At 44.1% G+C, this 20,279-nt stretch overlaps 1 protein-coding gene across 7 annotated transcripts in view; it reads right to left on the bottom strand.

Moving 5' to 3' along the window:
• The window catches only part of LOC129855328 (ras-specific guanine nucleotide-releasing factor RalGPS2-like), a 147,666-nt gene that overhangs the window by 10,882 nt on the left and 116,505 nt on the right, over positions 1–20,279 (bottom strand). For 6 of the 7 annotated variants that reach the window (XM_055922864.1, XM_055922865.1, XM_055922867.1 and 3 more), the window contains 8 exons: positions 15,402–15,539; positions 15,230–15,320; positions 14,915–15,118; positions 14,566–14,717; positions 14,425–14,479; positions 13,933–14,010; positions 10,600–10,705; positions 897–989 (listed from right to left, as the gene is read on the bottom strand). In XM_055922864.1, the coding sequence (XP_055778839.1) occupies positions 897–989; positions 10,600–10,705; positions 13,933–14,010; positions 14,425–14,479; positions 14,566–14,717; positions 14,915–15,118; positions 15,230–15,320; positions 15,402–15,539 (917 nt within the window). The remainder of the gene's footprint in view (positions 1–896; positions 990–10,599; positions 10,706–13,932; positions 14,011–14,424; positions 14,480–14,565; positions 14,718–14,914; positions 15,119–15,229; positions 15,321–15,401; positions 15,540–20,279) is intronic. The other variant, XM_055922869.1, reaches the window with a different exon arrangement.

The raw sequence follows: 20,279 nt of genomic DNA, 5'->3' as shown, positions 1-20,279 counted from the left end.
GAGGGAGGGAGAGATGATGAGGGAGAGAGAGGGAGGGAGAGAGAGGGAGAGATGGAGAGATGAGGAGAGGGAGAGATGGAGAGATGAGGGAGGGATGGAGAGAGGGATGAGAGAGATGAGGGAGGGAGGGAGGGATGATGAGGGAGGGATGATGAGGGAGGGATGATGAGGGAGAGATGGTGAGGGAGAGATGGTGAGGGAGAGATGGTGAGGGAGAGATGGTGAGGGAGAGATGGTGAGGGAGAGATGATGAGGGAGAGATGATGAGGGAGAGATGATGAGGGAGAGATAATGAGGGAGAGATAATGAGGGAGAGATAATGAGGGAGAGATAATGAGGGAGAGATAATGAGGGAGAGATAATGAGGGAGAGATAATGAGGGAGAGATAATGAGGGAGAGAGAGATGATGAGGGAGAGATGATGAGGGAGAGATGATGAGGGAGAGATGATGAGGGAGAGATGGAGAGATGAGGGAGGGATGGAGAGATGAGGAGGGAGAGAGGGAGAGATGATGAGGGAGAGAGAGGGAGAGAGAGGGAGAGATGATGAGGGAGAGAGAGGGAGAGAGGGAGAGATGATGAGGGAGAGAGGGAGAGATGATGAGGGAGAGAGAGGGAGAGAGGGAGAGATGATGAGGGAGAGAGGGAGAGATGATGAGGGAGAGAGGGAGAGATGATGAGGGAGAGAGGGAGAGATGATGAGGGAGAGAGGGAGAGATGATGAGGGAGAGAGGGAGAGATGATGAGGGAGAGAGGGAGAGATGATGAGGGAGAGAGGGAGAGATGATGAGGAGGGCGAGAGAAGGAATTAGGGAGGGAAAAGGGATGATGGTGAGATGGAGATGTGTACAGTGAGAGGGTTGAGATGGTTGGGTGTGAAGGAGTGAGAGACTTACGTGCTTTCTCTCTGTGGCCTTTAGGGACTTGGCATGGTAGTAGTAGAGCTGAGTTCCACACAGAGCCACCCAGAACTTGGTCCAAGACGCCACCTACAAACACCCAGGGGTCAGGGTTTAGAGGTCACACAGTAGTCAATTACTCCAGTCTATCAATTCAATACAACTTTATTGATGCACCTTGTCTCAACAACTAGTTTCAGGGCAGCAGTGAGCGCAAAATACAGTACACATAATCATACGACACATTGGTTATATGCTTCTAACAGTAGGCGATCACTGGAGACAGACATAACGTTTAGGCCAACTACATAGGCCGGTATAAAGTGGTTAAGAGTCTTGTTATATCTGTGCATTATTTTAGCTGTAGCTTTAAGTCTGTTTGCGCTTGTTTGTTTCAGGAGATACAAGGAAAAATAAATAAATATGGAGAGAGACAGACAGAGAGCAAGCGACAGAGACAGAGAGCAAGCGACAGAGACAGAGAGCAAGCGACAGAGACAGAGAGCAAGCGACAGAGACAGAGAGCAAGCGACAGAGACAGAGAGCAAGCGACAGAGACAGAGAGCAAGCGACAGAGACAGAGAGCAAGCGACAGAGACAGAGAGCAAGCGACAGAGACAGAGAGCAAGCGACAGAGACAGAGAGCAAGCGACAGAGACAGAGAGCAAGCAACAGCCAGACAGACAGAGAGCAAGCGACAGACGTCAAGCGACAGACGTCAAGCGACAGACGGCCAGCGACAGACACAGACGGCGGCGAGCGACAGACACAGACGGCGGCGAGCGACAGACACAGACGGCGGCGAGCGACAGACACAGACGGCGGCGAGCGACAGACACAGACGGCGGCGAGCGACAGACACAGACGGCGGCGAGCGACAGACACAGACGGCGGCGAGCGACAGACACAGACGGCGGCGAGCGACAGACACAGACGGCGAGCGACAGACAGAGCAAGTGACAGACAGACAGAGAGAGCAAGCGACAGACAGACAGAGAGAGCAAGCGACAGACAGACAGAGATAGCAAGCGACAGACAGAGCAAGCGGCAGACAGAAAGAGCAAGCGACAGACAGAGAGCAAGCGACAGACAGATACGTCAAGCGACAGACGGCAAGCGACAGACACATACGTCAAGCGACAGACACAGACGGCAAGCGACAGACAGACAGAGAGAGCAAGCGACACAGACAGAGCAAGAGACAGACAGACAGACAATGTCCATTGATGGTTTGGGTGGAGGTTCTCAGGCCTGGTTGGTTGGAGAATAAAATATCTGTTCTCAATGACATCTGGTGAGAGGAAACCCACAGAGAGAGAGCAGGAAGTCCTTACATCAAAGAAAACAGTTATGTCACCTACAGTAACCCTTATGCTAATGCCACCCTGTCAACGTTACGTACGTCAGCCCTACCAGCCTCAGGTATATAACCATGTCCAGATGAGTTTATCCCAGAGAGACAGCAGAGAGAAGCTCATTTGACAGAACTAAGATAGTCAGGATGACAGGCAGATATGAGAGAGAGCAGGGAATGACTGAAGAAAAAGGAGAGCGGGAAGAGAAAATCTGGAGAAAGAGCACAGAACAGAAGCAGCACAGTAAAAGAGCTGAGAAACAGAAAAGGGGAGAGGGAGGGAGGGAGCGAGAGAAAGGGACCTGGTAGTTTTTTCCCCCCTCTGAGGTGTACTGTACTATACAGTGCCTATAGAAAGTTTACAGCCCCTTAAACTTTTTACACATTTTGCTTCCTTAAAATGACATAAAAAGGGATTTTCTACAGATCTACACAACCTACTCCACATTTCCAAAGTGAAAGAAAGTAAGTCTGCACCCCCCTGAGTTAATGATTGGTGGAAGCACCTTTAAGAGCTTTGAGTTTAAGATTCTACCAACTTTGCACAACTCTTAGGGCAACATACACGAAGTATAAAAAACATTATGAACAGAGTGTTTGGCGGCATGTTGGAGCCGTGTGTGTGTGCGTCTCCTGAATTGAGGGCTCATGGGTAATTCATATGGCTGCCAGTCTAATGGGGTCACACGAGTTGAGATATAACATGGATATGAGTGGAATGCGTACCACACAAACACCTCTAATAGAACACACACAATATTCTATCATCCTGTTAGTCATACATAAACAATCATGTGCTGAGCGATGGTGTTAAGTGTACACTGAGTGCACAAAACATTAAGAACACCTATGACAGACTGACCAGGTGAATCCAGGTGAACGCTATGATCCCTTATTGATGTCATTTGTTAAAACCTGTCTAGCCCAGGCGTTCCGCTAGCGGAACTCCTCCCACATTCCACTGAAAAGACAGAGTGCGAAATTCGAAAAATATTTTATAGAAATATTTAACTTTCACACATTAACAAGTCCAATACAGCAAATGAAAGATACACATCTTGTGAATCCAGTCAACATGTCCGATTTTTTAAATGTTTTACAGCGAAAACAGCACGTATATTTATGTTAGCTCACCACCAAATACATAGAAGGACAGACATTTTTCACAGCACAGGTAGCATGCACAAAGCCAACCTAACTAACCAAGAAACAACTTCATCAGATGACAGTCTTATAACATGTTACACAATAAATCTATGTTTTGTTCGAAAAATGTGCATATTTGAGGTATAAATCAGTTTTACATTGCAGCTACCATCACAGCTACCGTCAAAAATAGCACCGAAGCAGCCAGAGTAATTATAGAGACCAACGTGGAATACCTAAATACTCATCATAAAACATTTCTGAAAAATGCATCGTGTACAGCAAATGAAAGACAAGCATCTTGTGAATACAGCCAATATTTCTGATTTTTTAAGTGTTTTACAGCGAAAACACAATATTATATTAGCTTACTACAATAGCCTACACACAACCGCATTCATTCATCAAGGCACGTTAGCGATAGCAATAGGCACGTTAGCGTTAGCAAATAAACCAGCAAAAGATATCAATTTTCACTTACCTTCATAAACCTTTCTCAGATGACAGTCCTATAATATCAGGTTATACATACACTTATGTTTTGTTCGAAAATGTGCATATTTAGAGCTGAAATCAGTGGTTATCCATTATGCTAACGTAGCTTCCTTTTCCCAGAATGTGCAGATATTTCTATTAGACTCTCACCTATTCTGACCAAATAGCTATTCATAAACATTACAAAAAAATACATGTTGTATAGGAAATGATAGATCCATTAGTTCTTAATGCAATCGCAGTGTTAGAATTCTAAAAAATATTTTCATTACGACATAAGGCTAATGTTATAGCGAGAGAGTGGCCAAAACCGGGGCGCAAAACTACTAGTATACAGTTCGACAGATATATGAAATAGCATCATAAAATGTTTCTTACTTTTGGTGATCTTCCATCAGAATGTTGGACAAGGGGTCCTTTGTCCAGAACAGTCGTTGTTTGGATTCAGAACGTCCATTTTCCCTCTTGAATTAGCAAGCACACTGGCTAAGTGACGCGAAGCTCTCCTTTCTGAAAAAAGGCACATAACGCAACACGCCTAACGTCCCGAATAAATTTAAAAAATCTAATAAAACTATATTGAAAAAACATACTTTACGATGATATTGTGACATGTATCAAATAAAATCAAAGCCGGAGATAGTAGTCGCCTATAACGACGGCATTTCAAAAGGCAATTCCAGGTCCATCTGCGCACTCTCCAGAAAACAGGAAATTGATGACTCGTCGTGCCAAGAGGATATATTCCACCTCAGACCAAGATAAAGACCTAATTTTTTCTCTCACATCCTCTTGACATCTAGGGGAAGGTGTATGACGTGCATGTATACTCATACGTGTCATGCCCATTTATAGGCAGGCCCTTGAACAGAGCATAATTTTCAGACTTTCCACTTCCTGGTCAGAAAGTGTGCTGCCAAATGAGTTCTGTTTTACTCACAGACAAAATTCAAACGGTTTTAGAAACTAGAGAGTGTTTTCTATCCAATAGTAATAATAATATGCATATTGTATGAGCAAGAATTGAGTACGAGGCCGTTTAATTTGGGCACGTTTTTCCCCCAAAGTGAAAACAGCACACTCGGTCCTCATCAGGTTAAATCAACTTCAAATCAGTGTAGATGAAGGAGAAGAGACAGATTAAAGAAGGATGTTTAAACCTTGAGACATGGATTGTGTATGTGTGCCAGAGGGCGAATGGGCAAGACAAAATATTTAAGTGCCTTTGAACAGGGGTATGGTAGTAGGTGCCAGGCGCACCGGTTTGAGTGTGTCAAGAACTGCAACGCTCAACAGTTTCCCATGCGTATCAAGAATGGTCTACCACCCAAAGGACATCCAGCTAACGTGACAACTGAGGGAAGCATTGGAGTCAACATGGGCCAGCATCCCTGTGAAAGGTTTGACACCTTGTAGAGTCCATGCCTGAGGAATGTAGGCTGTTCTGAGAGCAAAAGGGTGTGCAACTCAATATTAAGAAAGTGTTCTTAAATGTGTTTTTTTGTACAGTCAGTGTTGATAAAGCATAAATCAGTTAAATTGGACATTGAACCTTATAAGAATCCTTGATCTAGCTGCCAGACAGGTTTTTGTATAGAGTTCTCAGAAATGCTGTGCAACTATGTAACATTTCGTATCTACTTATGTAACGGCGTGAAAATGGGCACACAACCCACAATAATGTATGTGAATGCTCCTAACCGAAAGAATCACCTTACCTTGATACTTGAAAAAACCTAAATCGATACTGTCATTAACGTCGTTCTTCAATAACTTTACATGCTAATTGTTGGGTGCGCATTACATAATAATTGTTAGATGCACATTTGATGTCGAGCTGTTTAATTAACCTGCTGACTGATCATTGAACAACTTAAAAAGGATATTACTGAGATTGCAACCTCAGTTAAATTCACAAGCTCTACGAGATGAGCTTAATGACTATAAAACTGGATGATCTCATTAAAAGTTTACGACTGAACTGAAGGAGAGGAAAATCAAGAAGTAGAAACCAGATTTGGAAGGAAAGAACAGACTAATATACCTCTGGCGAGATCCTGAGCACAAGAAGAGACAAGCCGATGACAGACCCCGAGGTCCTCTGTCAGACCAACTATCCACAGACAGCACTAACTCTGTCTCCTCTACCAACGGTGAGCGTTTTATCTACAACAGAGGGCGGGGACACCGTCGAGGCCAACACCCCCAGCACGTAAGAGGGTTCGGCGCATTCGTCGGGTTAAGAAGAAATCCACTACCACCCCGCGACACCCATCAATTGAGACCCAGGACGAGCGCCCAGTCCAACAGGCGCTAAATGTCTCCAACTTATCAAGCAAGACCTTGACATCAGCTCACCTCAGTGTTCTCAATAAGGGGTTAACATTTGTACCCACATGAATGACTTTGACATCCAGATCTATTCAAGTTTTTCCATAATCTGAGATTGTGTGAGTTCTTTGTTAAGAGTGAAACTTACATGACTCCACTTGAAATGTCATCTTCAGTGAGATGTATACATAGGTCTACCACGCTAATCAATAGATTTACCTGTCCTACCGTGAGTCAAGGAGGAGATTAACCCAGCTGAGGTACCTGAGATCTCAGAGAACCACAATCAGAGCAAAAAGTTCATTTGTACCTCCCCCCAAACGCAATGCGCCCATAGAAACCTTCTGTAGGATTGTTGAAAATGATGTAGGTGTCCCACTGAAAGACAAACAGAAACACAAACCCTATGATAACCTGAGTAGCGATGAGAGAATGGCTCTTAGTCAGATCCTTCGATTATCATAAAAAAATGTGACAAAGGAGGAAGAATTTTTATACAAAACAAATGTGACTGAATAAACGTCGCCGACAACTATCTAAAGGTGACTTCTATCGCAAACTGAATTATGACCCTGCCCTAGAATTCCTGCATTATATCTCAACCACAGTGGCAAGCTGTTTGGAATCAGGAAAACAAAACAAAAATCACCAAAAAATGATTCTAACTCAGCAAAAAAAGAAACGTCCTCTCACTGTCAACTGCGTTTATTTAGCAAACTTAACATGTGTAAATATTTGTATGAACATAAGAGTCAACAACTGAACAAGTTCCACAGAAAATTAAAAATGTGTCCCTGAACAAAGAGGGGGGGGGGTCAAAATAAAAAGTAACACTAAGTATCTGGTGTGGCCACCAGCTGCATTAAGTACTACAGTGCATCTCCTCCTCATGGACTGCACCAGATTTGCCAGTTCTTTCTGTGAGATGTTACCCTACTCTTCCACCAAGGCACCTGCATGTTCCCGGACATTTCTGTGAGAAATGGCCCTAGCCCTCAGATCCAACAGGTCCCTGACTTGCTCAATGGGATTGAGACCTGGGATCTCGCTGGCCATGGCAGAACACTGACATTCCTGTCTTGCAGGAAATCACGCACAGAACGAGCAGTATGGCTGGTGGCATTGTCATGTTGGAGGCTCATGTCAGGATGAGCCTGCAGGAAGGGTACCACATGAGGGAGGAGGATGTCTTCCCTGTAACGCACAACGTTGCGATTGCCTGCAATGACAAGCTCAGTCCGATGATGCTGTGACACACCGCCCCAGACCATGACGGACCCTCTACCTCCAAATCGATCCCGCTCCAGAGTACAGGCCTCGGTGTAATGCTCATTCCTTCAACGATAAACGTGAATCCGACCATCACCCCTGGTGAGACAAGCCTGCGACTCTTCAGAGAAGAGCACTTTTTGCCAGTCCTGTCTGGTCCAGCAACGGTGGGACCATAGGCGACGTTGTTGCCAGTGATGTCTGGTGAGGACCTGCCATACAACAGGCCTACAAGCTCTCAGTCCAGCCTCTCTCAGCCTATTGCGGATAGTCTGAGCACCGATGGAGGGATTGTGCCTACCCGGTGTAACTCGGGCAGTTGTTGTTGCCATCCTGTACCTGTCCCGCAGGTGTGATGTTCGGATGTACCGATCCTGTGCAGGTGTTTTTACACGTGGTCTGTCACTGCGAGGACGATCAGCTGTCAGTCCCGTCTCCCTGTAGCGCTGTCTTAGGCGTCTCACAGTACGGACATTGCAATTTATTGCCCTGGCCACATCTGCAGTCCTCATGCCTCCTTGCAGCATGCCTAAGGCACGTTCACGCAGATGAGCCGGGACCCTGGGCATCTTTCTTTTGGTGTTTTTCAGAGTCAGAAGAAAGGCCTCTTTAGTGTCTTAAGTTGTCATAACTGTGACCTTAATTGCCTACCGTCTGTAAGCTGTTAGTGTCTTAACGACCGTTCCACAGGTGAATGTTCATTAAGCATGTGAAACAGTGTTTAAACCCTTTACAATGAAGATCTGTGAAGTTATTTGTATTTTTACAACTTATCTTTGAAAAGACAGGGTCCTGAAAAAGGGACGTTTCTGTTTTTGCTGAGTTTGTGTGTGAAATCTCCCAAGATACCAACTTTCTATTCGGTCACCAAATTACACAAATGAGTGTCTCCTCCTCCAGGCAGACCCATTGTAGCAGCAATCGACTCTGTGACATCCAACATTTCTAAGTTTGTGGATGACCACAATAAAAATCGATGGTTGAGAATCTCCCATCTTATGTCAAAGACACTAGTCACATGATCTCATTGATAGAGGGCTTAGGAAGGATACCAGAAGGCACCTTGCTGGCCACTTTTGATGTGATGTGGAGAGCTTGTATACTAACATCCCACACACTGGAGGCTTGCAGGCACTGCAACACTTCCTTCAGCAGAGAGACTCTACCCTTGCTCCATCCAATGATTGCATCTTACAAATTACTGAACTGGTATTATCCAATAACTACTTCGTCTTTGAGTCAGACCTTTTCCTTCAAATTCAGGGTGTATCCATGGGCTCCCCTTTTTCCCCCAACTATGCAAACCTGTACGTGGGACAATTCCAGGAAGCACTCCTTTACAAAACAGAGACACACCCCCTACTTTCTAAAATCCTCCTAGGTAAGAGATACATAGATGATGTCTTTGTGCTCTGGGAAGGAAGTCAGCAGGAACTAAATAAATTCCATACTCTACTAAGCGGGAGCTCTGAATATCTCAAATTCACCATGCAGACTGACGAGAGAAAAATAAACTATCTGGACTTATGGATCATCAAAGAGAATGTGCAGTCCACACATACTTATACACAAAGCCCACAGACCTTCAATACCTTGCTATGTGCGGATAGTATGCATCCTCTTCCCCTCAAGAATGGTCTACCATACAGCCAGTTTTGCAGGGTTAAACAAATCTGTGGCCACCAAACAAATTGACAGCCATGCTAAAATAAATGACAGAAATTCAAAATGAGGCTACAAGGACAAAACTCTTGATGCGGCAATGATGAAAATCTCAAAAACCAAGAGTGGAATTACTAAAAACTCAACCAAAGAAGAAAAACAACTCAACCGCCTTTTGCACAAAGTACACCAAGGGTTCGGAGAAAATGAAAGCAATCCTGAAAAAGCACTGACATATTCTGCAATCAGACAAAAACAACAACATTAAAAACAAAATCGCACACCTCTTCAAGGAACCCCCACCGGTGTTCTATAAGCGTGGTCGCAATATTGGAGATAGCATGACGAGATCAAACATGCCCCCTGAGCCCACTCAGACACCCATTCCAAACGGGTGCTACAAATGTGGTTAATGCACACAGTGCAATAGCACTATAAAAACACCCTTCTACAGACACCCACATACAGGTCCAAAAATCCCTGTTAGGGCTATCATCTCATCCAAAACCAAGGGAGTACTCTATCTCATCATCTGTTTCATGTGGAAAAGCCTATGTAGGACAAAGGAAAAGACAATTAAAACAACGCATAGCTGAACACCGCAGCTCTAATAGGCCTACCTTGAAAATCAAACATTTCCTAAATTTGGTGTTTGAAAAGTCCTTGTAATTATTGTAGCCGATATATAAGTTCTCCTGCTCCCTTATAATTATCTGTGATTAGATTTTGTGAGAGATGTGGGTACTTAGGTTTGATTCCCTTTGCTTCAATTGATGGGTGTTGTTGCACTACTCTGTTGCGGTAAAACCAGGTGCGGTTATTATAAGAATGACAACATCTAATGTTGGCTTCAACTTGGCTTTCCATACAAATCCTTCCATTATAAAAATAGCAATGGTGAGATTCAAATAGCGAAGGTGAGATTAATGCCACTTCTATTCATGGACATAGGCATTATGTGTGCCTGCGTTGGCCAGTCTACAGGCAATGTCCACATTATTCTTACATATTTGAAAATGTAATAATTATAATATCAATGCATTGGCAAAGCCCCCCCCATTTTTTTTCTTAAAATGGTAATGAGGTGGGATTCTATTTTATGCACTATATGTAAAATTACATAACATTGAGGTCCTTGAAAATTGTAATTAAGCGCTTGAAAAAGTCTCTGAAAGTCATTGAATTTGACTTACCGATATCTGTATGAACCGTGCTTAAAGGATGTATAGGCCTATGTGGTTGTATAGGTGGTGGAGGTTGAGTTATGGGCAATTTGCATATATTTACTTTTATTTTAAGTTCACAAGTGGAACTGCATAAAAATAATTTTTATTTCAAACTATTTTGACATTTTTATCCCAATGTCACACATTATCCCTATTATTTATAGAAAGACCAATTTACAGTATGTTCTTGATGTATGCAGTGTGTGTTCTTTCTCACAGTGGGTTTCTTGCCCTCCTTGAAGACAGTTTTGCGTCGTAGGACCCCCTGCACGGTGACGGCTCCAGGGTACAGGTGCACTGCTAACTCCTCAGACTCAGCAGAGCTAGAGCAGAACACAGCAGAATTACAACACACACTTACGGCGAAACACACACACACGTAGGGCTGGGCGATATCGCGAAAATATAATATCACAATATTTCTCAATTTTTTTACAGTATGGCGGTATTTGACAGTATATTTGTTTCTGAATAATAAAAAAGTTTGAAACATGTTTTATGAGTAGGAAGGCAACAAATTAATTCTAAGTGATTGTAATGGGATTTCTCCATTCTGATGGTTTTACATTCAACCAAACTAGGACAAAAGTGAGTGTTGAACGTTTCATTTAGTTTGGTGAAGTATCAAAATACTGTTCGACGGCATTGTAAAAATCCATACCGGTATTCACAATATATCGCCCAGCCCTATGACAGAGAAGCACACACGCGCAGAGAGACAAGGACAAAAACAAAGCAAATCACAGGCACAGCCACAGAGACAAGGACATAAACACAGGCACAAAACGGACACAGTCACACATGCAGACATTCGGAAAGCATTTTCTTTGATGTAGGGCCAAGCGGAATCTGCAGGGAAGTTTCCTCATTAATCAATATCTGAACCATCTGCATATTTAATAAATTGTAGCAGCAGTATTTGGCTTGCTTTGAATCAATTCCACAGATATATTTTCCTGTCTGGGAGGTTCCAGTGCAGTGTCTTTCTGCCTGTGATCACAGAGAGTAAGAAGAGGGCAGCCAGTGGGAACTAGAAGGACACCAGTGAGGCATTTGGAAAATATTCAGACCTCTTGACTTTTTACCAATTTTGTTACGTTACAGCCTTACTCTAAAATGTATTAAATGAAAAAAAAATCTAATCAATCTACATACAATACCCAATAATGACAAAGTGAAAATAGTTTTTTTTTTTTTTTATGTATAAAAAAATTATAAAAACCCCCAGATATACATAAGTATTCAGAGCCTTTGCTACGAGACTCGAAATGGAGATCAGGTGCATCCTGTTTCCATTGATTACCCTTGAGATGTTTCTACAACTTATTTGGAGTCCACCTGTGGTAAATTCAATTGAGGATTTGGAAAGGCACACCTGTCTATATAAGGTTCCACAGTTTTTGGTATTTTATTAGGATCTTCATTAGCTGTTATAAAAGCAGCAGCTTCTCTTCCTGGGGTCAAAACAAACCATTACATAATACAGAACATTAATAGACAACAGCTCAAGGACAGAACTACATAAATGTTTTTTTTTTTTTTTTTTTTTTTATAAACATGTTTTTTTTTTACTTTTACATAAAGGCACACGTAGCCTACATATCAATACATACACACAAGCGATCTAAGTCAAATAGCGGAGGCGCGTTGTGCTGTGAGGTGTTGCTTTATCTGTTCAATTAAGCAATATAAGATGGAACGGAGGTCCATGCAATAATGGTTCTATACAATATGGTAAGCTTTCTTGAATTTGTTCTGGATTTGGGGACTGTGAAAAGACCCCTGGTGGCATGTCTGGTGGGGTAAGTGTGTGTCAGAGCTGTGTGTAAGTTGACTATGTAAACAATGAGATTTAACACATTGTTTCTTATAAAAAGACAAAGTGATGCAGTCAGTCTATCCTCAACTCTTAACCAAGAGAGACTGACATGCATAGTATTTATACAAGCCCTCCGATTACAATAAAGAGCAAGACGTGCCGCTCTGTTCTGGACCAGCTCCAGCTTAACTAGGTATTTCTTTGCAGCACTTGACCACACTACTGGACAATAATCAATACAAAACTTGAGCCTGCAGGACTTGCTTTTTGGAGTGTGGTGTCAAAAAAGCAGAGCATCATCTTATTATGGACAGACTTCTCCCCATCTTTACAACCATTGAATCTACATGTTTTACCATGACAGTTTACAATCTAAGTTGACAGTGCATGTCAGATCAAAAACCAAGCAATGAGGTTGAAGGAATTGTCTTTATGGTAGAGTGGCCAGACGGAAGCCACTCCTCAGTAAAAAGGCACACGACAGCCCGCTTGGAGTTCCCAAAAGATACCGTAAGATTCTCAGACTATGAGCAACAAGATTCTTTGGTCTGATGAAACCAAGATTCAACTCTTTGACCTGAATGTCAAGCGTCACGTCCGGAGGAAACCTGGCACCATCCCTACGGTGAAGCATGGTGGTGGCAGCATTTTTCAGCGGCAGGGACTGGGAGACTAGTCAGGATCAAGGCAAAGATGAACGGAGCAAAGTACATAGAGATTCTTGATGAAAACCTACTCCAGTGCGCTCAGGACCTCAGACTGGGGTGAAGATTCACCTTCCAAGAGGACAACGACCCTAAGCACACAACCAAGAAAACGCAGGAGTGGCGTGGGGCAAGTCTCTGAATGTCCTTGAGTGGCCCAGCCAGAGCTCGGACTTGAACCCCATCGAAAATCTCTGGAGACACCTGCAAATAGCTGTGCAGCAACACTCCCCATCCAACCTGACAGAGCTTGAGAGGATCTGCAGAGAAGAATGGGAGAAACTCCCCAAATACAGGTGTGCCAAGCTTATTGCGTCATACCCAAGAAAACTTGAGGCTATAATCGTTGCCAAAGGTGCTTGAACAAAGTAATGAGTAAAGGGTCTGAATACTTATGTTAACGTGATGTTTAAAAAATATATAATTTTTTGGGGGGGCAAAAATGTCAAACCTATTTTTACTTTGTCATTATGTGGTAGTGTGTGTAGATTGACGAGGACATTGTTTAAATACATTTTAGAAAAAGGCTGTAACCTAACAAAATGTGGGAAAAGTAAAGGGGTCTAAACACTTTCCGAAGGCACTGTATATATGAAAGAGAGAGAGACAGAGTGAGAGAATCCACCCATCTGAACTGTATGGAGCTAGAAAAGTCTATGGGAGGTCATCCCTGACTGACACAGGGCAGAGCTCCCAGCAGTGTGGTACACTGGAAACTCACTGTCACCTCTTAGAAAACCTGCAGGCTCCATATTGCATATTGGTTCATTGCATGTGTGAGAGATGCCATACGGGGAGAATGAGAGTTGCTAAGATGGTCTGGTTTAGCGGAGAGTCACCCACAGAGGCCCACCACCCGTTTATACCACACACACACACTCCCACCACCTTCAACACACACACCAGCACAGTGGCCTCGGGCAGAGATAGAGCGGATATTGGCGGCAGATGGCAGGGTGGAGAGAGTTGAGAAGGGGGCGTGGGTGTGGAGAGGGGTGTAGAGGAGGAGGTGGTAATGTGTGTGTACCTGCTGGGCCTCAGGCCTCCTCTGTAGGGGATTCTGGCCACGCGGGTCACAGGGCCCAGAGAGTGATAGAACCGAGTCCTGTTCGGCAGAGGACAGGGACAGGTTGGGGGCACGGAACAGTAAAGGTTGGGCTCTCTCAGCTCGGCTCATTCCAGCACAACTTTAAGGGTTGGTTTGAGGACGTTTTTTTCCCTTCACAGATTCTTTCAGGACTGGTGTTTTTGGTACAAAGCAACGGACGCTCGGACATAAGGGCTTCTGTGACTAGTTACTAGGTTTGAACCCCGGTCGTCTGCACACCACTAGACGGTGTTCGCCCACTGAGCTGAAGCCTAGACATTACCAAAGCATCTCGGTCCCACTATCATGTAGCCAGAGAGACAGGCTAGTAGAACAGCAGCTCACAAGGAAGTAAGTGCTGCTTGCCTGTGGGCTAAGCTTTGCTCAAAGAGCTTCACACATCATCGTGTGTGTGTATGTGTTCAGACTTACCTCTCAAAGGCTGGCCAGGAAATCTCTTCACTGAGTTCTGAACCCTCACTGCTCCCTGCAGATAAACAAAGAGACAGTGTTACTGTCAAAGTCAAAAGACAGGAATAAAAACACAGTTGTGTGTGTGTGTGTCTGTCTAACCCAGTGAGATGCCGCTGGAGAGCGTTGAGCTCTCGGCCTGTCCTCTCGTAGGGGTGTGGCTCTCCATGACGCTGTCGTCCAATAGATGACGAGAACCAGCATTGGGGAATGTAGCGCTCTTAAACTCTACCGTATTCATCTTATGAATAAAACTACAGAGAAACAAAATAACTATTAGAAAACATATGACAACCAATGAACCAATGCAGTACAATGTGCTAAATCCCTAAAAGAGCACATGGGGATGATTATGGCTTGGAATCCAGAAGATTCTGAAGTGGGAAGCACTGCACTCAGATGTTATTTGGTAATGGATGCTAAAGTTAGCCTGCGGTAGTGGGTGACTCACTTGTAGCCCAGGCTGTGACACTTCCTGTGTCCGTAGGGGAGGAGGTTCCGGGGGGAGGGGGGCGTGGGAGGGACTTTGATTCCGTCTGCAATGGGGCCCTTACGGCCACACAGAGGAGACGCAGACACATCCGAACCTATAAGGTCCTCTCTAGAGGCAGTGGAGCGGGGTGTGCTGGAGCCTGGCTCCATCTTCAACGACAACCTGAACACAACATCACACATGGGAACCCGCATAACACACACACACGATTATGACTTCCAATAAAGGGTCAAACTAATCAAACTCCATTAACATTACAGAGCCACTACTCACTTGTAGTTGTCATCCTCCACAAACTTCTGTAGCTCCTCGATGTACATGACTGAGTTGAGATACTTCTGGACATGAGGCAACACTTGTATATCTGTACAGACAGAGAGAAATGTCTTAGGGTATGGAGCAGGGAAGGGTATGTGTGTGTGTGTCTGTCTGTGTGTGTATGTACCGTAGGTGCAGGAGCGTTGCAAGTCAGATATTATCCTCAGGATGTTGTTCATGAGGTTGGATCTCTGTTCATTCTCCAGGATGCTGCCAGTAGAGGGATACGCTGAGTCTATATACGTCAGGTCAGACAGATACATACCTACGCAGAGAGAGGGTAAGAGACAGAGAGAGATGGTAAAGGTCTTGTCATGTGTAGAAACTCAAAACACAAGAGGTAGGTTAAGTAGAATCCTAGAACACGGACACACACTAGACTAACAAATTGCCATGGGAACTTCAGCTTTATCTTTCTTACAAACAAACATGAACCCAAACAGAGAACCGAATCTGCTGACTCAGTGAAAAAGATTGCATTAGTTGCCTGCAGACACACCAATCTCTCCCTTTCATTTTCTCCATTTCAGCCCTCCCTGTCCTACCTGCTAAATGAGGATAAGGCCCATCCGTCTGAGGTGTGACTCAAAACACCAGGGAACAAAGAAAACATTCCAGACCACAAACTGACTGATCCCTACTCCTTAGTCAACAAACACATCCTGATCACACACACATATCGTTTGACGGTAGTCTAAAGACATTACACTGGAGTCGAGACATAACATGGATATGAGTGGAATGTGTACCACATAAACACCACTAATAGGAAACACACAATTTTCCATCCGGTTAGTCATACATTGATGTCACCTGTTAAATCCACTCCAATCAGTGTAGATGAAGGGGAGGAGACCGGTTAAAGAAGGATTTTTAAGCCTTGAGACATGATTGTGTTTGTGTGCCATTCATAGGGTGAATGGGTAAGACAAAAGACTTAAGTGCCTTTGAACAGGGTAGGGTAATAGGTGCCAGGTGTACCGGTTTGTGTCAAGAACTGCAACGCTGCTAGTTTTTCCACACGTTCCACCACCCAAAGGACATCCAGCACACTTGACACAACTGTGGGAAGCATTGGAGTCAACATGTGCCAGCATCCCTGTGGAACGCTTGACACCTTGTAGAGTCCATGCCTGATGAATTGAGGCTGTTCTGAGGGCAAAACAATGAAGGTGTTCCTAATGTTTTGTACACTCAGTGTATTCTCCCTCTCCCTCTCTGATGCCCTTCCCATACCCGCACTGTCCTCTTGGCTGTCCCTCCCTCCCCTCTGTCATTCTCTACTGCTTTCTATCACGTCTCCATATTTCCCCTTCAACCCCCCCAACCTCGAATCTCTCTCCCCCCTCATTTTCATGTTCGAAATGAGAGCAGCAGCAGATGCAAGGCAATGTCTCACACCATCATGACAAGAGTTGTGTTCCTTCTGACACACACACACACACACACACACACACACACACACACACACGAAGCCAAGTAGTTGTGAAAGCAACCGTGCAACTACAACCGTGCAACTGATATTACCAGCTGTTTCTCCATAACCATTTGTCTGCACTCCTTCTCTCTGTCCCGCTCTGTCGCTCCTTTTCTCCTTCCCTATATCTCCCTCTCTCTCTGGTTCTAATCAGAGGGATGGTATCTATGTATGATGTAGCCATTACAGGGCTCCATGATAAGTGGTGCTGGCCCAGGACTAGTGTCTGCTGCTCTAGTGTTGTCAACACTAATGGCTACATCATACATAGATACCATCCCTCTGATTAGAACCAGAGAGAGAGGGAGATATAGGGAAGGAGAAAAGGAGCGACAGAGCGGGACAGAGAGAAGGAGTGCAGACAAATGGTTATGGAGAAACAGCTGGTAATATCATAGCGTGTCGGACGGATGATGGCAGTTAGTCATGCAAGAGTAAAACCTGCCCAGTGCCCAGAACACACACACAGGTCAGAAATAGGAGACAAGAGCAGGATGTAGTTATAAGTCTTTGTATGTATGTATGTATGTATGTATGTATGTATGTATGTATGTATACACACATACTTTAAGCCAGAAGTTTACATACACCTTAGCCAAATAAATTTAAACTCATTTTTTTCACAATTCCTGACATTTAATCCTAGCAAAAATTCCCTGTCTTAGGTCAGTTAGGATCACCACTTTATTTTAAGAATGTGAAATGTCAGAATAGTAGAGAATAGTAGAATAGTAGTCCCCAGCTTTTATTTCTTTCATCACATTCCCAGTGGGTCAGAAGTTTACATACACTCAATTAGTATTTGGTAGCATTGCCTTTAAATTGTTTAACTTGTTTAACGTGGGTCAAACTTGTTGGGTAGCCTTCCACAAGCTTCCCACAATAAGTTGGGTTAATTTTGACCCATTCCTCCTGACAGAGCTGGTGTAACTGAGTCAGGTTTGTAGGCCTCCTTGCGCGCACACTCTTTCAGTTGTGCCCACAAATTTTCTATAGGATTGAGGTCGGGGCTTTGTGATGGCAACTCCAATACTTTGACTTTGCTGTCCTTAAGCCATTTTGCCACAACTTTGGAAGTATGCTTGGGGTCATAGTCCATTTGGAAGACCCATTTGCGATGAAGCTTAAACTTCATGACTGATGTCTTGAGATGTTGCTTCAATATATCCACATAATTTTCCTGCCTCATGATGCCATCTATTTTGTGAAGTGCACCAGTCCTTCCTGCAGCAAAGCACCCCCACAACATGATGCTGCCACTCCCGTGCTTCACTGTTGTGATGGTGTTCTTCGGCTTGCAAGCCTCCCCCTTTTTCCTCCAAACATAAGGATGGTCATTATGGCCAAACAGTTCTATTTTTGTTTCATCAGACCAGAGGACATTTCTCCAAAAAGAACGATCTTTGTCCCCATGTGCAGTTGCAAACTGTAGTCTGGCTTTATGGCGGTTTTGGAGCAGGGGCTTCTTTCTTGCTGAGCAGCCTTCAGGTTATGTCGATATAGGACTTGTTTTACTGTGGATATAGATACTCTTGTACTTGTTTCCTCCAGCATCTTCACAAGGTCCTTTTGCTGTTGTTCTGGGATTGATTTGTACTTTTCGCACCAAAGTATTCTTCTCTAGAACGCGTCTCCTTCCTGAGCGGTATGACGGGTACGTGGTCCCACAGTGTTAATACTTGCATACTATTGTTTGTACAGATGAAAGTGGTACCTTCAGGCGTTTGGAAATTGCTCCCAATGATGAACCAGACGTGTGTGGTCTTTGACGTCTTTTGATTTTCCAAATGATGTCAAGCAAAGAGGCACCGAGTTTGAAATACATCCACAGGTACACCTCCAATTCACTCAAATTATGTCAATTAGCCTATCAGAAGCTTCTAAAGCCATGACATACTTTTCTGGAATTTCCCAAGCTGTTTAAAGGCACAGTCAACTTATTGTATGTAAACTTCTGACCCACTGGAATTGTGATACAGTGAATTATAAGTGAAATAATCTGTCTGTAAACATTTGTTGGAAAAATGACTGGTGTCATGCACAAAGTAGATGTCCTAAGCGACTTGTCAAAACTACACTTTGCTAACAAGAAATTTGTGGAGTAGTTGAAAAATGAGTTTTAATGACTCCAACCTAAGTGTGTGAGATATATATATACAAATGAGATATCTCCTCCTTTCCTCTCCCCTGATCCCCATCTTCTCATTCCAGTGTTCTATCTGGAAGTGTGTCTGACATGAAGAGAACTCCCCATCTGGTGGGATATTATGAACCAGTCTGGCAACCAGAAAAATCCCTTTCTCCAAAACATGCAAATCAACTGCTCTCTCTCGGACATGTCACATGGTTGGGGAAAGGGAGAGGAGGGTGTGGAAAGGTGAGAGAGGGAGGGAGAGGGGAGAAGAGGGTCTCTCCATACACCTGGAGCTGGCCTCTCCTTCCCATCTCTCTACAAATCAGTGTGATCCACACACACACGCACACAGCTGTGTATATTGCATAGTGTCTAAAGGCCTGCACAAACTGTTCGATTTTATTTGTCTCTTGCCACAATTTTGCCGACGCAGACCGAATTTCCATGTTGTAGGCAAATTCTTAGGTTGCAAACAACTGCCAGATGTCTTGGCTTGTTCAGTGTGACAGGGTCTAGTTCTGACGATGAAGTACCACTACGTGCGGTCGTAGGCTCTGACAAAATGTTTTGCTTTTATCGTGTAGTGTGGTTGGTGTTATGAGACGATCCCGGTGACTGACCAATAGCAACACGGCCGGTGATGTGATGAAAATCTACCCCCTGCCAGAATCTCTCCCCCCTTCACGTTCTTCATAGCTGCGACTTGCTTGCTAGTTGAGGTTTCTGTTCTTCACTCAGTTTGGTTTGGATGTTTGATTCAAGTGTATGTGGCAGTTCTAGCTTGTATGGCACCTTGGGCAAACCCCCCGTGCCGCCCCCGGCAAGATGCCGCCTTGGGTGGCTGCCCATGTTGCCCGTACCTAAATCCGCTACTGACTTGTATTAGTCTATAAATCTCTTTGCCAAAATTTGTCATCACTCCCATGTCTTATTCGACTAGTATTTTTGAAAGTGTAGGATAATAATTCAGCCACAGTTGTTTTTGCTTAGTTGTTATTGTTTGTATGTGAAAACTACTTCTAAAATGTATACTTTCAGTTTTTACAAACTCACTTTGCTTGCACTGCTGGTACACGCGCAGATCAAATGCACCACTGCAGTTGACATAGCCTTCGTTGGCTGACGTAGCATCGCAAGCCAATCGCAGAACGTGATGACAAACCTGAAGCAAACAATCTGGCCAGGTTGATATAAATGTCTTCATTTGCTAACATCTCACAGCGTGACATGTAATAATGGTAAAAGACAATCTGATGCACAGCGTGGATTGGCCTTAAAGGAAGATGCAGTCAACCGTACACCACACCGGTATAACTGTGGCACAGCATGAACATACACTACAGCCTGGGAAGAGAAGAGAGAGGAATGGAGGGAGTCTTATGGACTTGCACACA

The sequence above is a fragment of the Salvelinus fontinalis genome, chromosome 5 (assembly GCF_029448725.1).
Source record: "Salvelinus fontinalis isolate EN_2023a chromosome 5, ASM2944872v1, whole genome shotgun sequence".
Taxonomy (NCBI): Eukaryota; Metazoa; Chordata; class Actinopteri; order Salmoniformes; family Salmonidae; genus Salvelinus; species Salvelinus fontinalis.
The sequence above is the reverse complement of the archived record's forward strand: the minus strand, read 5'-3'. Positions and strand labels throughout refer to the sequence as shown.